Source organism: Centrocercus urophasianus, unplaced genomic scaffold (genome assembly GCF_019232065.1).
Source record: "Centrocercus urophasianus isolate 14NV4802_14NV808 unplaced genomic scaffold, USGS_Curo_1.0 seq_14, whole genome shotgun sequence".
Lineage (NCBI taxonomy): Eukaryota > Metazoa > Chordata > Aves > Galliformes > Phasianidae > Centrocercus > Centrocercus urophasianus.
In genome coordinates, this window is record NW_024884586.1 from 260,373 (window position 1) to 276,642 (window position 16,270).

The 16,270-nt window shown below is 65.0% G+C and overlaps 4 protein-coding genes across 6 annotated transcripts in view; all 4 read right to left on the reverse strand.

Annotated features, from left to right (window-relative positions):
- Positions 1–57: 57 nt before the first annotated feature.
- Positions 58–3,574, reverse strand: SSH3 (slingshot protein phosphatase 3). The gene is made up of 11 exons (XM_042815002.1): positions 3,353–3,574; positions 2,774–2,892; positions 2,638–2,709; positions 2,483–2,548; positions 1,994–2,261; positions 1,794–1,922; positions 1,680–1,726; positions 1,457–1,603; positions 959–1,159; positions 552–795; positions 58–447 (listed from the first exon to the last, which is right to left on the reverse strand). The coding sequence occupies exons 1-11, from the start codon at positions 3,572–3,574 to the stop codon at positions 253–255; spliced, it is 1,710 nt and encodes a 569-aa protein (XP_042670936.1). The 3' UTR covers positions 58–252.
- A 636-nt stretch (positions 3,575–4,210) lies between these two features.
- ANKRD13D (ankyrin repeat domain 13D) lies at positions 4,211–8,407 on the reverse strand. 2 transcript variants are annotated; one of them, XM_042814052.1, is made up of 15 exons: positions 8,296–8,407; positions 7,750–7,885; positions 7,555–7,679; positions 7,123–7,168; positions 6,879–7,022; positions 6,534–6,723; positions 6,377–6,457; positions 6,002–6,083; positions 5,857–5,918; positions 5,660–5,782; positions 5,426–5,583; positions 5,228–5,359; positions 4,783–4,946; positions 4,639–4,718; positions 4,211–4,543 (listed from the first exon to the last, which is right to left on the reverse strand). In XM_042814052.1, exons 1-15 carry the CDS (start codon positions 8,383–8,385, stop codon positions 4,336–4,338), a joined length of 1,821 nt encoding a protein of 606 aa, XP_042669986.1. In that variant the 5' UTR covers positions 8,386–8,407; the 3' UTR covers positions 4,211–4,335. The 2 variants fall into 2 exon arrangements, with proteins under 2 accessions (XP_042669986.1, XP_042669987.1); XM_042814053.1 differs by having other exon boundaries at positions 5,652–5,782; positions 6,391–6,457; positions 8,296–8,400.
- A 282-nt stretch (positions 8,408–8,689) lies between these two features.
- Positions 8,690–14,156, reverse strand: GRK2 (G protein-coupled receptor kinase 2). Of its 2 annotated transcripts, none has more exons than XM_042814008.1 (21): positions 14,018–14,156; positions 13,775–13,851; positions 13,435–13,508; positions 13,136–13,237; positions 12,963–13,037; positions 12,725–12,786; positions 12,435–12,486; positions 12,195–12,286; positions 11,858–11,957; positions 11,695–11,773; positions 11,467–11,597; positions 11,137–11,231; positions 10,956–11,063; positions 10,814–10,880; positions 10,632–10,732; positions 10,480–10,546; positions 10,313–10,408; positions 10,077–10,239; positions 9,831–9,967; positions 9,652–9,762; positions 8,690–9,549 (listed from the first exon to the last, which is right to left on the reverse strand). In XM_042814008.1, the coding sequence occupies exons 1-21, from the start codon at positions 14,128–14,130 to the stop codon at positions 9,388–9,390; spliced, it is 2,064 nt and encodes a 687-aa protein (XP_042669942.1). In that variant the 5' UTR covers positions 14,131–14,156; the 3' UTR covers positions 8,690–9,387. The 2 variants fall into 2 exon arrangements, with proteins under 2 accessions (XP_042669942.1, XP_042669941.1); XM_042814007.1 differs by having other exon boundaries at positions 9,652–9,765.
- Positions 14,157–14,522: 366 nt separating this feature from the next.
- Positions 14,523–16,270, reverse strand: part of KDM2A (lysine demethylase 2A) — a 33,429-nt gene continuing 31,681 nt past the window's right edge. The window contains exon 22 of the mRNA XM_042813729.1: positions 14,523–16,219. Coding sequence (XP_042669663.1) covers positions 16,038–16,219 — 182 coding nt within the window. The 3' untranslated portion in view covers positions 14,523–16,037. The remainder of the gene's footprint in view (positions 16,220–16,270) is intronic.

Below are 16,270 nucleotides of genomic sequence, written 5' to 3' on the forward strand. Positions count from 1 at the left end.
CGCTGAGCCCTCCTGACGGTGCCGTCCCACCGCCCCCAGACAGCACAGCTCTGTACATCGCTGCCATCCCTCTTCGAGGTTTATTCTCTGGCCGGTGAGTGCTGGTGATAGCGGCAGTGCCGTGCGGTGCGGCCCTGCGGTGACACGAAGTGCGTACAGAGCGGCGTGGTTTCCCCGGGCCCCGCCCCCATCAGAGCCAGGCCGCGCCTCGCAGTGCTGTCGCGTGGGAGCTCTGCCCCGTGCCCCCGTGGGCTACGGAGCGCCGGGGGGGCCGAGCTCCCGGGTCGGGGCGAAGCCTTCCGTAGGGCTGTGCTCCTCCGCAGGTACGCCGTCTCCATCCACGCTGGCCTGGCGAACCACACGGCACGGCCGGGACCTGGGCCGCGGTCCTAGGGGGGCCGCCTTCAAGCCCTCCGTGTCCCCCAGGCCCTGGCCGCCTTCGGACACCTGTGGGAGCGGGAGTCTCCAGAAGGAGCCGTGCGTTCCGCGTTCTCCCCACACCCACCGTCACCTACTTGCAGCCCCGCTGTCCCCCGCCCCCTAGCGCTCACCTCCCCGCCCAAGGGCTCCCCGAGGTTCTCGGGGGTTTCCATCTGGCTGATGCTCCGCATGACGGCACACAGGGAGATGCGGGGACGCCGGGCGGCCCCCACCAGCCCCGGCCTGCCGTCCTCCTCGGGGGGCGGTGAGGACGCGGATGGGGAAGGGGGCAGAGCCCCGTCGTCCCACGGCACGGCTTCCTCCGGCTCCGGCGCCCGTTCCGCCGCCTGCGGCTCCCAGAAGCTGCTGTGCCGGCTGCACACGAGCACCGCGGTCACCCGCAGCCCCGTCCGCACGGAGTCCCGGCTGCTGCCGTCGGAGCGGGTGGGACCCCGCCTGCCCCCCCAGGTACGCCGTCCTACAGCCCACCGCCCCCGAGAGGGGCGCGGCCGCAGCGTGCCCGGCCCGCTGTACCCACCTGGCGTTCAGGATGCCCTGGTAGAAGTCGAGCTGGCGCATGAAGCCGGGGTTGGGCTGCACGCCGGGCCGGCAGCGCCGGACGTGGCGCAACGCCCGCTCCAGGGACCACCCGAACTCCTTCATGGCGTAGGCCAGCACTGTGGCTGCCGAGCGGCTCAGCCCCATGCGGCAGTGCACCAACGCCCGGCCCCCGCGAGCCCTGCCGTGTAACCTCACTGCGATGCAGCTCCTGGGGACCCAGCGGCTTCCCAGTGCCACCTGTGTCCCCAGCACTCCAAGGACACTGCCCCGCACTGCTCCTAAGGCCTCCGGTTCTCCCAGTGCCTCCCCCTGCTTCCAGTTCTCACAGTGCTCTCAAAGCCGCCAGCGTCCCCCCTGCCCCACAGCCATGTCATTCTCAGTGCCCCAGGACCCCTCTTCCCCCCCACTGTCCCCAAAGCTCCCAGCCACCAAGATGCCCCCTGGCACCCCACAGCACCCTCCGCTCCCAACTAACTTGATGTCAGAGAGGAAAAGGAAGGTGTCATTCCAGTGGGGCAGCAGCTGGGCCGTCTCTTCGTCGTATACCCGCACATTCATGTAGTTGAACAGTGCTGGGAAGAAGTTGTCAATCTCCCGTGCCACGTTCAGGATGTGGGTCACACTGTGGGGCAGCGAGCATTGAGGCCATACGCATGTCCCATTGCCCACCACCACTGCCATCTCATACCCATGCTCACCAGTTCTGCTGCAGCTCCTCCAGGTTGGCTGCATTCCACTCAGAGCCCTAAGATGGCGGTGATGCTGTGGGATGGGCGGGAATAGCGGTACCCCACAGCCCATCCCATGCCCACCAGGTAGATGTGTGGGAAGACATGTGAAGGCCGGTCCATTTGCGCCAGCACCAGCAGCATCTCGTTGTCAATGAAGTCCTTGTGCTGCTCCAAGCTGTGCCCCATGCGCCGCTCCAGCTCTGTTCTCACCTGGCACCCACCAAGGGGTGAGGGATGGTGATGGGACCCCTGTGTCACCCCCTCATCCCCCCAGCACTCACCTCCTTGGAGGTGATGCTCTCCAGGTCAGCAGATGTCAGCACGTCCCGCAGCAGTGCCCGCACTGCACGCTCTGTTGGCTCTGTGGGCAGCAGCAAGCCAGGCCGCACGGACTCCAAGTCGGCCATGGCCAGCCATTCATTGAGGCAGCTCTGCTCCGAGTCCAGTGCTGCTGCATACTCCTGCACCCAGGCCAGCGCTGGGCCCCCTGGGATGTGCCCACCCTGGGCTGCCAGCTCGCAGGCACGGTGCAGCTCCTGCAGCACGGCCCTGGACACAAGCACTGGTACATTGATTCCGCTCCATGGCTGCAGCCATGCCAGCCCCTCCCCAGCACCACGTCCCCTCGAGCCCAGCACGACTCGTCTCTGGTCATGGTGCCCATGACGCTGCCCCACACCCTTGCATCCTGAGCCCTTGTCCAAAACAGTAATGCACACATCCCCATCCCCATGGCAGTGCCCACGTCCCCATGCCCACAGCCAACTCACCACATGGTCTGGATGGAGATGGGCTTGAAGATACGCGTCTGCCCCCCAGATGTCACACTAAACCCCCTGGGCACCACAGGGACACACGTGGCTCAGGGTGGGCACTCTTGCTGCGCCCCTTCCAGCAGACCCCATCCACCCCACTCGCTCCTTACCCATCACCATCGAGGAAGACCTGGGTGTTGCTCCAGAGGGGCAGCACCATGCCCAGGGTGCAGCAGTCGGCCCTGGGGCAGGCAGGGGTCAGAGTGTGACCACCACCCGTCCCCCTGACCCTGCAGCCCCGCTCACCCTTTGTGTGGGAAGTCCACTCCCAGCAGTGCTGTCTGTCCCTCGGCGCCCTCCTCCTCTGGCCGCACCACCAGCAGGTACCGCACCCGCTGTGGCTGCGCTGACTCCAGCCGCACTGCCTGAGGTTGGGGCCTGAGTGGGTGTCCCCAGGCGGACAAGGGGCTGGGCCAGGCTGGATCCCAGCCCACCTCCATCGCTATTGCCATCCCATTTCCATATACCCCATCCCAGTCTTGTCCCTGTCCCCAATTCATTCGCACCCCATCATAATCCGCATCCCTTTCCCAACACATTCCAACCCCACTGCCATCACTATCCTGTCCCCCACTTCCACTCCCGTCCCATTCCCATCCTGTTTCCATTTCCATCCTCATTCGGTCCCCATTCCCATCACCATCAGCACACATATCCTCATCCCATCCTGTCCCTTTTGCCATCCCCATCCCATTTGTATTCCCATCTGCATCCTCCTTACACACTGCTCCTATCCCTGCCACCGTCCCCATCTCATCCCCAACCCATTCCCCATCCCGTCTCATCACCGTCCCCAACCCCACACCATCGCGGTGGAGGCCCCACCAGCTGGATGGCGTCCTGCGATCTCAGCAGCTGCATCATGAGCTGCAGGTGCCGCTCCTGCCGCCCGGGGGGCACGGCGGGGGACGGTCCGGAGGCTGGCGGCTCCTCGGCAGGCAGCAGCAGCGCGGCCCCCCGGACCAGCGCGAAGCTCTGCCTGGGGCAGGAGGGACGTGAGCAAGACGGGATCACCGCCCAGTACCCCTTAGCCCCCGGTGCCCCCATCTCACCGCCGCTGCAGGTGGCCGCGCCTGGGCGCATCGTCCTCCTGCAAAGCACGACGGGGAAAGTGAGCACGGCCAACCTGGCGGCGGCTCGGGCACGACGCGAACCCCCCGCCGTTTGCGGCACGGGCACGGCAAGGGGGGTTCCGCTCCCGGCCAAGAGCTCCAGGCAGCTCGGGGGGGGGGTCTCGACCCCGTTCCCCAGGGTGAAGCGCTCGCGAGTGGAGGGACGACGACGACAACGGGGACTGCCCCAGCCCGATCTGGCGGCACCTCCCGACCCTCCCCGTTCGACGGCGCTCCCCGCCCGCTCCCGGCCGCACTCACCACGGGGGGAACCCCGGCGGAGCCCGGCGCCCGCCTCACGGTGACCAACGCCATGCCCCGTCCAGGAAGCGCCGTCACGGCCCCGCCCGCAGCAGGCACGGAACGGCCCGGGAGGGGCAGCGGGCACGGCCCCGCCCCGCCCGGTGTCGGGACTTCCCTGCGGGCGGCGGGGGCACGGGGCAGAACTTTGGGGAATGGGAGGGATGGACCCCGGGCCGCCCCCTGCTGCAAGGCACGCCCCCGGCCCGCCGACCCCGCCCCCTGCTGCAGGCCCCGCCCCGCCCCGGCCCAGGCAGAGGCCACACGCGGCTGTCGATAAAGCTCTGTATATGTCCATGTACATCCGACGGGAGCCGCCTCCCCTGGGGCGAGGCGGGGGACGGGGGGGCAGCTCAGCTCCGGGAGCGCCGGGCGCCGCTCCCCCGTTCCGGGCCGCTACTTGTCGGTGAGCGAGAGGCGCAGGATGCGCTGCAGCTCCTCGTCCTCCTCCCGCCGCCGCCGCTCGCGCTCCTCCTGCTCGCGCTCCGACAGAGCCATGGCCAAGCGCAGCTGCTCCGCGAAGCCGCCGTAGCCGGGGTTGGGGGCGGTCTCGCCGTCGGCCGGGCCGGGCCCCGCTTGCAGCAGCAGACTCTCCTGGAGCGCCCTGCGGGACAGCGCTGTGGCCGCGTCCCCTCGGACCCCGCGCCGCTCCTGCCGCCGCTCCGCCCCCCCGAGCCCCGGGAGCGGAGCCTCACGCACCGCTCCAGCTGCAGCTCCTCGTCGTAGGGCGGCGGGCGCGGCCCCGGGCGGGCGTTGGTCAGCGCCTCCCACACGGTCACCTGCGAGGAGCGGGGCTGGGACGTGGCCTCGCGGTGGGCGCGGCCTGGAGGGGAGCGCTCCCACCTGCTCGCTCTCGGTGCCGGCGTCCAGCAGGCTCTGCTGGATGGCGAACTGCAGGAGGTCGTCGTCTTCGTCCCGCGGCGGCTCGCTGCGCCCCGCGCCCAGCACCGTGTATCCCGGCGGCACCTCGAACACCGCCGGCTCCACCTCGCACGGGAACGGCCATCCTACAGCGGCACACCGCTGGGCACCCCCGGCACCGACCCGAGGGGATCCCCGTCTCTGTTCCCGCCTACAACCCGTCACTGCCCCTCTGGTGGGCTCACCCCATTCCCACCTCCATCCCCGTTCATACCATCTAAACCCCCACCCCACAACACCCCGTCCCATCCTCATCCTGTCCCATCCCCATCCCATCCTCATTTCGTCCCACCCCACCCCATCCCCCCCCCCCTCCCCCTCCCCCCCACCCCAACCCCATCCCATCCCCCCCCCCTCTCCCCCCCACCTCCAGGCCCAGCCGCCCTGGCACCGGGGGGCTGAGTGGGGTTGCAGACCCGTACGGAGCCTAGCGGTTGGTCACAGCCACAGAGGTTGCTGAAGGTGATGCGGGCGTTGAGGACATGGAACAGGGGGATCTCTGGGGGGAACGGCGGGTCAGCAGCCCCACTCGCTACAGCCCCATCCCCCCCACCCCTGCCCTCACCAATCTTGACGGGGAAGCCAGGGGGCAGCTTGAGGGTGATGAAGTCACGCAGCTTGGCAAAGTGCGCGTTGGAGATGGCCATCAGGTCGATGATGGGAGTCACCTGCTCGGCCAGCGACAGCGGGTGCTGCTCGCAGAGCCACAGCGTAGCCTTGAACCTGCACGGGCAGCGGTATGGGCACGGGCACGGCTCCGCTCCCCTGCTTCCCTCCAGTGCAGCGCCCACCTCTGCACCTTGCTGGACACCTCAATGGGGCGCCCGATGTTGCGTGCCTCCAGGTCGAAGTGTGGGTCAAAGTACTCCTCGAGGGTGATGGCCGTGGGATTGGTGGGGCTGGCGGCTGGGGGTGCGGGTGCCTGGGGGGAGGTATGGCCCCACGCAGCTCAGCACGGCCCCACGCCGTCCCCCAGCCCTCCTGCCCACCACTCACCCCATTGTGGGTGCTGTGCTGCTGTGCCAGGCCCAGGAAGGAGTGGAAGGGGGTGCGGGAGCCTGTGGGGAAAGACCCGGTGTGGGTGGGCACGGGGCAACAGTGCCAGCCTGGTACCTGCCCCGGGGGGGCGGCGCAGAGACACCTTTAGTGCGGGACTTGTCCTGGTCTGAGAGGTGCTCCGTCCTCGTCTTGGTGACCAGCTCCACATTGCTGGCGCTGTACACCTGCAGGAGAGGATGAGACAGTCTGGAAAGGGAATGGGATGGAGACCGGGATTGGATGGATTGGGGACGGGATAGCAATAGGATGGGAGTGGAATATGGATGGGGATTGGGATGGATACAGGATGGGTGTGGGATGGGGATGAGATAGGGCTGGGGAAGGAATGGGATGGAATGAGTTGGGATGGGGATGAGAATGGAGGGGGATGGAGGTGGGAATGGGATTGAGATGGGGATGGGGAGAGGGAAGAGGATGGAATGTGGATGGGATTTGGAAGGAATGGGGTCAACCCCACCCTGCCAGTGGCACCTTGGCCTCATAGCCGCTGACCACCTCCATCTTCTCTGAGCGCCATCCCCAGATCCCTGATTTGTTCCTGGGTGCGCAGCCAGAGGGTGGCATCAGCCCTGTGTCCAGCAGCCCTCCAGCCCCACCTGCCCCGTGGCACACACCGCTCAAAGGCAATGTTCCTGGTGTCCAGGTGCGTGGAGACGATGGGCGACGTCAGCCGCCCAGCCACGTGCTCCTCCGAGGGCTGCATGGCCGCCAGCAGCAGGTCAGGCTCGTGCAGGGCCAGGGCCAGCGTCTCAGTGTACACCACCTGCTTGTCGTGGTCCACCTCCATCACCACCGCTCCCTCCTCTGCACGAGGGGATGGAGTCAGCACTCGGCACTCTGCAGCACACAGGCAACCCCTGGCCTTTGGGAATGCCACATTCCAGGGGTACCCGAGGCCTTTATGGGCGATCTGGGATTTGTGTGGGTCCCTGGGTTTTTCTGGGGTGCTGGAGCCGAACCTTCTCCCTTGAAGATGTAGCTGCGGCGGCCCCGCTGCCACGTCATGTGCTCAAAGCCCAGCAGTGTGGTGTCGACCCGCAGGCTCTCACCCCGCTTCCAGACGCGGTACACGTCACTGGGGCACACCTTGGACACCAGAGGCACTGCGGGCAGCAGCACCCATCAGTGGCGTGACAGGGGGTGACCCCCACCCAGACCTCATCCCCATCCCCCATCCTCGCCCCAGTCCTTGTTCCTGCTCACCCCAGCTGGTAAATTCCCACTTCATCTCCACGTAGAAGTCAGAGGCCTGAAGGAGACGAAGGGGTCACGAGGGCTATGGTTCGGAGATCCCTGCTGGGTGTCGGGGAGGCCCGCGGGGCCCCTTGGGGAGCTTGGGAAGGGGACTGAGGGGAAAAAACAGGGAGTCCTGGGGGAGATGGGGTACCCAGGGTCTTTCCAGCTGCCTCTGCACCCTCTAATTCCCACGCAGAGCCTCCAGTTCTGGACGTGTCCAGATCTGGGGGTGCTCCAGCGATGGGGGCGCTCATGCTGGGTGCACACCTGGTACTAGGGGTACCCGGTGCCACAGGAGCTCGGTGACGGAGGTGCCTGGAGCACCCATTCTGGGGTATCCGGTGCCACAGGTGCCCGGTGCCAGGGGTGCCCACCCACCGCCCCAACACCCGGCCATACCCGGCGCAGCTTGCTGAGCAGCTCGGGGATGCCAGCAAGTCGCCGCGTTGCCCGCTGGTAGTCACGGTACTGGAGCACCAGCTGCACTATCTCGGGGTCCCCCGTGCTCACTGCCTCTTGCAGCACTGTGGGGCAGGGAGCTGCCATCAGCCAGGTGCCGCCGCCATCCCTGCACCCCAAACTCCCCCCACACACCTGTCCAGCCATTGGCGTTCTCCCGGCCCACGTTGGCGTTGTGCCGCAGCAGCACCCGCACCGACTCCAGGTGGCCCAGGGACACGGCCAGCTCCAGCGGGGTCCGCCCTCGGGGGTCCGTCAACTCCACGTCGTGCTGGGGCACGCGCACCGTCACCCGGCCGCCCGCAGTCCGGTGCCAGCCGCGTGCCCCCGCTCTCCCACGCCCTCATCCCCAGCCTCGCAGACCCCGACCCCAAGACCTCCCGTCCCTCAGCGCCCCTACTTCTCCCCGTCCCCTCATCCCCCCGGCACCGCGTCCCAGTGCCCCCAGTTCCTCCCTCCGGTCTCCACGTCCCGTTCTCCCCCTCGCTCTCCCCTTTCCCTGCACCCGCCGCGCTGCCGCCTCGGCGCTCCAGAGACCCTATTTCCCCTCTCTCCCCAGTATCACCCGTACTGCCGGCGCCCCCCGTTCCTCCCGGTCCCTGTACCGCTGCCGCCCGCATCCCCCCCGCCGCGCCGTGCCCGGTGCCGTGCCCGCACCCCCCCCCCGCACCCGGCGCGCACCGTGCCGGAGCGCAGCGCACTGTCCAGCGCCTGGTGCCGGTTGTGCCACACGAGGCGGTGCAGCAGGAAGGTGTCTGCGGCGCGGGCCATTCCCGCACCATGTCCCCGGGGCCCGGGCCGGACCGGGCCGGGCCGGACAGCGCACAGGAGCCGACTGGCAGCTCCGCGCCTGCCCGCAATGGCTGCGCGCGGGGGCGGCGGTGGCGCGGCGCAGCGCAGCGCGGCGGCGCGGGGCGGGGCCGGCACCGGGTAACCCCCCCCGTCCCCCCCGACAGCAAGGCGATGCCCTCCCCGCTCCCCTGGCGGGTCCCTGTGCCCCCCTGCTGACTTCGGAGCCTGGCTGTGGTTTTCCACATTTTTATTATATAAAAAAAACAAAAAACAAAAAAACCCCACTTTTTTTTCCCCTTATTTTTTCTTTTCTTTTCTTTTTTTTTTTTTTTTTTAATGCATTCTCACGTTTCTCTTCATTCAACCCTCACTCGCAGCCGTGCCCTGCCCGCTGCTCCTCCCCACGCTCATATTTACAGATGCTAGCGGGCACAGCAGGGAGAGCCGGGGGGCACAGGGCTTGGTGCCATGTGCTGGGGTCACGGGCACAGACTCTGTGTCCCCGCTTCTCCCCCCCAGCTGCCTCCTCCCTGCCCACCCGCCGGCTCAGGGGGTGCAGGGGGCCCATGGCACAGTATTTACAGGGCGCCCCCTGGGCACGCATGCACACCGTCATTCACACCGAGGACTTGGCACCCACAGACGGGCACAGCCGGGCTGGGGCACACGGGGCAAAGGGCGGTGCCCCATTTGGCACACACTGGTGGCGAAGGGGGCACAGGACCGGGAGCAGGTCAGCAGACGGGAGGGGGGCAGGGGACTGCCTTCATCTGAGCCGGATCAGGGAGCAGGGAGCAGTGCTGCATGTCCAGTGCCAGCTCTGCTTCAGGACAGCGACGCCATGGCTGTGCCCTACCGCGGGCACGGGGATGGCACTGTCACCAGGTGTCCTCCTAGAGCTCTGCTCAGGGACACGGCGAAGGAGCGGGACCCAACCCAATAAATTAGAAGTAGGGTGGGAAGGGGGGCCAGGGCGCAGGGTCAGAGCCCATTGGCAGAGCGCTGCAGGAAGGGCACTTTGCTGAGCTCCACCACAGGTGAGCGTGGCTTATTCTGCATGCGTGGCACCCGCTGCAGGAGCTGCTGGGCCTGGCGCTGGGCATCCCGCAATTCCTTCTGCCACTGCACCAGCTCGGGATCGCTCTGTGCGGAAGCACACGGCTCAGAGCAGAGCTCCCCCAAGTCACCCTCGTGCCACGCGGTGGCTTGGGGCAGCCCTCCCAGGAGGGCCCACGGCACACTCACATCGCACTGCAGCACGAACTGCTTGCCGCCACGGATGCGGAGCAGGATGCACTTGCGCTCCTTCACTTGAGTCTCCTCCACCGAGTCAATCTCCTCCATGGTGAGCAGGGACTGCTGGGGGGGACAGACTCAGCCCAAGCCCCAACGGCTGAACCCCACACCCCCCCCGCCCGCCTTACCGGCGACTCGCCCTCCCCACGCCACTCCAGCCGGTTGGGGAAGAGGTAGAAGTAGCGGCGCTGCCACTGTGTCAGAAAGGGGTTGCCCAGCTTGGACATGTACCCGTGTACGATGCAGTCCTTGCCCATGGCGTAGTCTGGGGCCGCAGCAACGCAGGGGAAAGGCTCAGTGCCGAGCACTGCCACCACTGTGGGGTGCCAGCAGAGACACCGGGGACAGCACAGGGGGCACCCAGCCCCACTCACCCTCCTCGTGGCCCAGCTGCTTGTTTTTGGCTTTCTTGCGTGCCTCCTGCTTGTCCGTGTCCGCGTTGACGGTGTCGAAGACGGTCTCGGTCACCTCCTGCTGCCAGCGCTCCGAGATGGTGAGCGGGAAGTTGCGGTACAGCTCCTGATCGCTCTCCAGCAGCTGGCGAGGAGGCGGGGGTCAGGGCCTGCCCCGTGCCAATCCCCTGCTGCGTGCCAGCCCCCCAGCCCGATACCTTGATGCCCTTTGTGTCCTCCTCATCAAAGGAGCCGATGTCAAAGGCATCAGCTGCATTCACCTCACCTCGGGGTGGGATGAGAGGCGGGGAGTACTGCGGGCAGGAGAGAGGCAGTGAGCGGGTGCCTGGCCGTGCCCTGCAGCTGTGCCCCGTGCCCCTCTCACCTTCTGCAGGAACACCATCTGCCAGTCCAGGCCTTTGAAGAAGGGCTCCTCCTTCACCTCCTGAGCGCTGCGAGGCAATGCAGGGTGAATGCGGCAGTGCTGCCCACGGTGATGCCGCCTGTGGCCCCTTCCCCACACCTGCTGGGACTCACCCACGCCCCATGCAGCCCAGCCGCTGGTTGACGTCACGCTGAAGCAGCCCCTCAAGCAACGAGCGCAACTCAGGGGAGAAGGAGTCGGGCAGCTCGACAGCCTGCAGGCAAAGGTTCAGCTGCTCACAGCCGCGCAGGCATGCAAGTGCTGCAGTGCAGTGTCCCAAGGACCCCCGGCTCACCATGGTGAGGGTCATGCGATCGATCTCATGCTTGTCCTTTGTCTTGTGCTGCCGGAAAGGGCTGTGCCTGCAGCCACAGGAGTGGGGCTCAGCCGTGCCCCTGGTGCCCAGCCCTCCCAGTGCCCTCTGTGTGTGCACTCACCCGCGGAGCAGCTTGAAGAGCATGCAGCCCAGTGAAAACCAGTCGGCGCTGCTGTCGTACGCCACCCCCTTCTGCAGCACCTCTGGGGCCATGTAGCCGTGGGTGCCCCTGGGGGCACAGAGCTGGGTCAGGGCTGTGCCCAGGAGTCACAGAGGGCACTGGGGGGGGCAGGCACACTCACACGCTGGCGTGGGGTTTCTTCTTGGAGAAGTCACAGGCCAGGCCCAGGTCTGAGATACGGACGTGTCCAAATTCATCCAGGAGGATGTTTGCTGGCTGCCGGGACATGGAGCAACCCCTGAGCCCCAGCCCAGCCCATGGGCATGGGTGGCACCTGGGCTGGGGATGCCTGTGCATGGTGGGATGGGTGAGACATAGGATGCAGGGGCGCCTGCAGGGTCCCAGAGGTGCCTGGGGGCTTCCTGCTAGATGTGGGGTGCCCACAGGACCTGGAGGACTGTGGGGCCTCTACATGCCCACACAGAGGGTGGGTGCTCAGGGGGACGGTCACCTTAAGGTCACGGTACACCACAAAACGACTGTGCATGTGCTCCAGGCCCAGGATGATCTCTGATGCGTAGAAGCGCATCTCTGCTTCCGAGAAGACGCCATGCTGGGACAGGTGATAGTGCAGGTCCCCCCCTGCAGCAACAGGCACCAGCAGTCACCCTGGGAATGCCATAGCAAGGTCCCAGGGGGCTGCAGTGCTGAGGCTGGGGAGCAGCTAGAGGGCTCTCACCATTCATTAGGTCAAGGATGAAGCTGAGCTTGTCAGGTGTGTGGAAAGCATACGACATGCACACGATGAATGGGCAATCCTGGCCAGGGAGAAGATGTCATGCTGAGCCAGCGGTGCCTCAGCAGCCCACGTCACCCTCTGCCCTGTGCCCTTATCCCCTCACCCCAGTGCTGACAAGGGACAACATGATGCGCTCGTTGAGGGCCAGCGTCTCACCCTGCTTCATCTTGATGCGCTTCTTGTCCAAGCACTTCATGGCATACCTGGGGGCAGAGAGTCCCTGTGGGGTTCTGCTGCTGCCTGTACCCACCACGCCTGTGCCGCAGTGCCTGTGGCCAGACAGCTCCTTCCCCCAGCCATCACAACGTATCCCCCGGGAAGGTGGAGCCATGGCGACACTTTGGCCTTCCTGTGTGCTTATCATCAAAGCAACACCGCTCACCGCCCTGCCCACAGAACCACAGTCTCACATCACAAGCAGACCTCCCTGGCCCCATTACATTTTGCCTGTGTCCGCTTTCCGGCAGCCGTAGACCTCCCCAAAGCCACCGCGGCCGATGATGCGATGCACACTGAAGTCGTTCATGGTGAGCTAAAGCGGATCAGAAAGAGGGGATCACCCCGTCGTAGCTACCCCCTGTGCGTCCTGCGGGGGTCCCACGCCCAGCCTCAGTCCCCTGGAACTCCCTTAGGACCAGGACCCATATTCCCTCCCTGTATCCCAAGGAGGAAGGTCTCACATGGATGTTCAGCTCCACGTTCTTCCACTGGCAGAACCGTGTGAACTTGTCACTGCAAGGAAGCACAGAGAGGGTGAGAGACCCCTGGGGAGACCTCTAAGATGCATGGTGGGGCAGAAGGGATCCAGATGTGGACAGGACCCTCATGTGAGAACAGAGACCCCAGGCCAGAGCTGGGCATGACATCAGCCCAAGTCTCAGGTGTGGAGACAGACAGCACTGGAGCTTCTCAGCAGGAGCCCTGCAGCACCCTGAGAGACAGCTCTCCCCAGGCCGTGCTCCTGTCTCACCTCTCAATGAATTTCTGGAAGATGCTCCCACGCAGGTTCTGGCAGATCTCCTCAATGTAGGGCTAGGGGTAACATGGGGGTTAGCATTACATCCCCACTGCCACTCAGGTCTGCCCCCTTCCCTGCAGAAGTTAGGTGGCATTTCTCACATCTCCACTGCCACCTTCTGCCATCTGAGGCCAGCTGTCTCTGGTGACCCCAGTGCCACCATCCCCTCCATGTCATGGACAGAGCTTACCTGGAAGAGGTCTGGGGGCACCTGCCTCTTGCTCAGGCGGCTCTGCACATGCTCTGTGGCACTCTTGGAGAACGGCTGTGGGGCAGAACACCACCACATCACCATGAGAAGGTGGGATGGAGACATGGTGGTGAAATCCCCTGTGGTGTGGCATGATGAGGCATGGCACTCACGTGGGAGCAGGCCAGCAGCTCCTTCATGATGTAATGGTCAAAGATGTAGTGGCTCCGAGTGGCTCGCTCCTCCTCCGAGTCCAGCTTCTCATATTTTTTGATCTGCCAAGGGCATAGATTGCGTGGTGAAGGGGCACAGCTCCACAAAGGGCGCACACGGTGCACAGTGGGGGACCACATCTCGTGGGCACTTGTGGATATCAGGACCCTGGGCACTGAGGGCATCACCTCCAGGCATGTGGGGCATCATCTCCCCCAGGCACATCACAGGACACCCCAGCCCCAGCACCCCATCGCACCTCTTCGTAGAACTCCATCAAGGGCTTGGCTTCCTCAGCCTGGTTGAGGGCGAAGTCCCGGAACAGCAGGTACCCTGGGGTAGAGGCAGCGCTGCGAGCGGTGTCTGCGCCACGGTGTGGCACCCAGGCCGAGGGACGCAGTGCCACACGGCAAGGGCGTGGCAGACCGAGGGCTCTGGGGCTGCCATGAGGCGGAGGTGCCGGAAACCACCAGAGCCGCGGGAAGGAAGCAAGAGGCGCTTCCTGCCCAGGACAGTTAGCGCTAGGGGAAGCAACAGGGCGGGGAAGACCGGGGGAGGACAGCACCCAGCACCTCTGCAGCCCCACAGCCCCCACTCACCGATCTTCTGCGCAAAGATCTTGTCAAACGTCACCTCGCCCCGGTCCTCCAGATACTTCTGCATGACACTGCGGATGCTGGGGGGCAGCCGGGGGTCAGTGTCGGCTCATTGTTCCCCTCCGTATCCCTGTGCGCCCCAATAGTATCTGGGGCGCCAGAGGGTCCGAGATAGGGGCACGATGGGGCTGAGGGCGGCAGGGACGCTAGGGCCCGGCCCGGCGGCCCCGGCCCGACGCCACTCACCTGGGCTCTGGCAGCAGGATCCGTTTGCTGGCGCGGGCGGCGGGCGCGGCCCGGCTCTTCTCCATGGCCATCAGGTAGCTCACATCGGCCAGCACAGCCTCTAGGTCCGCCATCTTGCGCGGGGCCGAGGCCGGCACCGGCCCGACCCCAGCAGCGACCCGGAAGCGGAAGTAGCCGCATCCGGAAGTGCGTTGGGCTGGGCCCGAGGCGTGCGGGAAGGGAGGGGGTGAGGGCCCGCGCGGCCCAGAGGGGGATGTGCCCCCCCCCAGCCGTGGGGCAGAGCTCAGACGCTGCGTTTTGTGTTTTCGTTTTCCTCAACTTTTTTAATTCCAAAAATCCACCCTGAGGAACAGAACGGTTCTGGGAGGCCCTCCCAGCCCCTCTCGCCTATCACCGCAGTAATGCCGCAGGAGCAAAGATCTCCAAAACCACCTCTGGAGAACAACGGTGAAATAACAAACGAAAAACAACCGAACAAAAAGAAACAAGCAGCCCCGCCGTGCGCCCCCCCAAGCCCCAACGCAGAGAGCGCACGCTATGGTTTGCTTTAACCCTTAATGCTTACATTTAATTTTAAAGCACAAACATCAGAGATGGACTCTAAATTGCCAACAAAAAATATATATTTACAATATTTCTCCGAGGGGGAGAAGGGAGGGGAGGTCGAAACAGAACAAAAACACAACCAAACCCTTAAACAATAGGAACTGTTCTTGCGGGAGGTGGCCGGGAGCAGTCCGGGTGCTTTAAATCACTGAGTGATTTCACATATAGAACTCTCTCTTCGCTTACTGGTAGATCGCCTGTCCCTGCGGGGCTGTGGGGGAGAGGGGGCGGGGAGGGGGAAAGGAGGGAGGTCCCGCACCGCTCCCTGTGCCTCTGCCCTTCTGGTGGCGAAACTCAAAAAACAAATGAACCCAAGGAAAAAAGAAAAAACGCTGATTCTTCCGCTGCCTTACACAGCGACCACCACCAGGACAGAGGTGGGGGGCTCTGCTCCCCCCACTAACAGCACCCCCGCAGCCTCCTCTCCTCCCTTATTGCTTCTGGGGCCCCAGGGGCACACGGGGCTGCGCTGTGCCATGCACCGGGGAGAGGAGCAGCAGCCGGGCGCGGGCAGGGAGGGAAACAAAAGAGTGACCCAAAAGATACCAACTTTTTTTTTTTTTTTCTTAAAGTGCAAAAAGCTCTCTGCTGCCCTAGAGAGAGGTTCTTTGGACCAACCGCTCATTGCAAAGGAAAAAACGGCAGCTAAAATGGGGCGGGGGGAGAGGAGAGGACAAGGCAGCAGGACAGTCCTGCCACACAAATCTCAGCACTTGGCAGTGCTGGGCCTTGGCAGGCAGCTGGGGAGGGAGAAGCAGCAGTTCCTGCTCCCCCTGTACTCACTCACCCTTCGCTGATTATTCGAGTCCTCCCTGAGCTCTGGGGGCTGCTCCCCTAGCCTAGCCTTGCACAGGGCTCTGAGGAAGCCCCAGGGTGGAAGCTCCATCCCCAGCCTTGCCACCACGCCCAGGCTGTAGGGCTCCTGCCCTCACCCTCACCGCAGGGGAAGAACGGGATCCGAGGGCCAGGTGAGGGGGCTAAGAGCAGGGCTCAAGCTGGTGGTGGCACCGAGAGAGAGGGTCTGTCCCAGCTCTGCTCCCTCCTCCTTGGAGAGGCCTCAAGCTTTGTGCTAATGGGGAAGTGACAAGTGTTTCAAGGCAAGGAGCTGGGGAAAAGCGGGGGGAAGAGGGTGCGCCCCATTTCTCCACCCAGGGATGTCTGCGACAACCTCCGCCTTGGGAGCTCCCTGCTGCGGGCACGGTCCTCCTCTCGTACTGGCCAGCCAGGGGAATGCCCACATCGGCACAAGTCCCAGCGGTAGGAGGAGAAAAGACAGCTGAGCAAGGCCAGTACCGGCCCTGCCCACGAGGAGGCAGGGGCAGGACATGGAGGGCAAGGTGGGAAGGCGGAGGAGTGGCTCTCTGAGAGGGGTGGGCTTTTTTTCCTTCTCCTCAGCCTGCCCGGGGGAGGGTCTCTAGCTGATCTTTTGGATCAGCTTCTCATCGGACAGGCAATACAGGCTGTTGATGGACAGATCTGAGATGAAGTGCTCACAGGCTTTGCGAGTGATCTGCTTGCAACCTCGCAGGTCAATGAGAGTGACGTTGGAGATGCGGCGCAGGTACAGCAAGGCCTGGTCTGTCAGCTTATTGCAGCCTGCAGGGACAGGAGAGAAAGGTTGAGCTGCAGCGCCAGCACCGAGCAGAA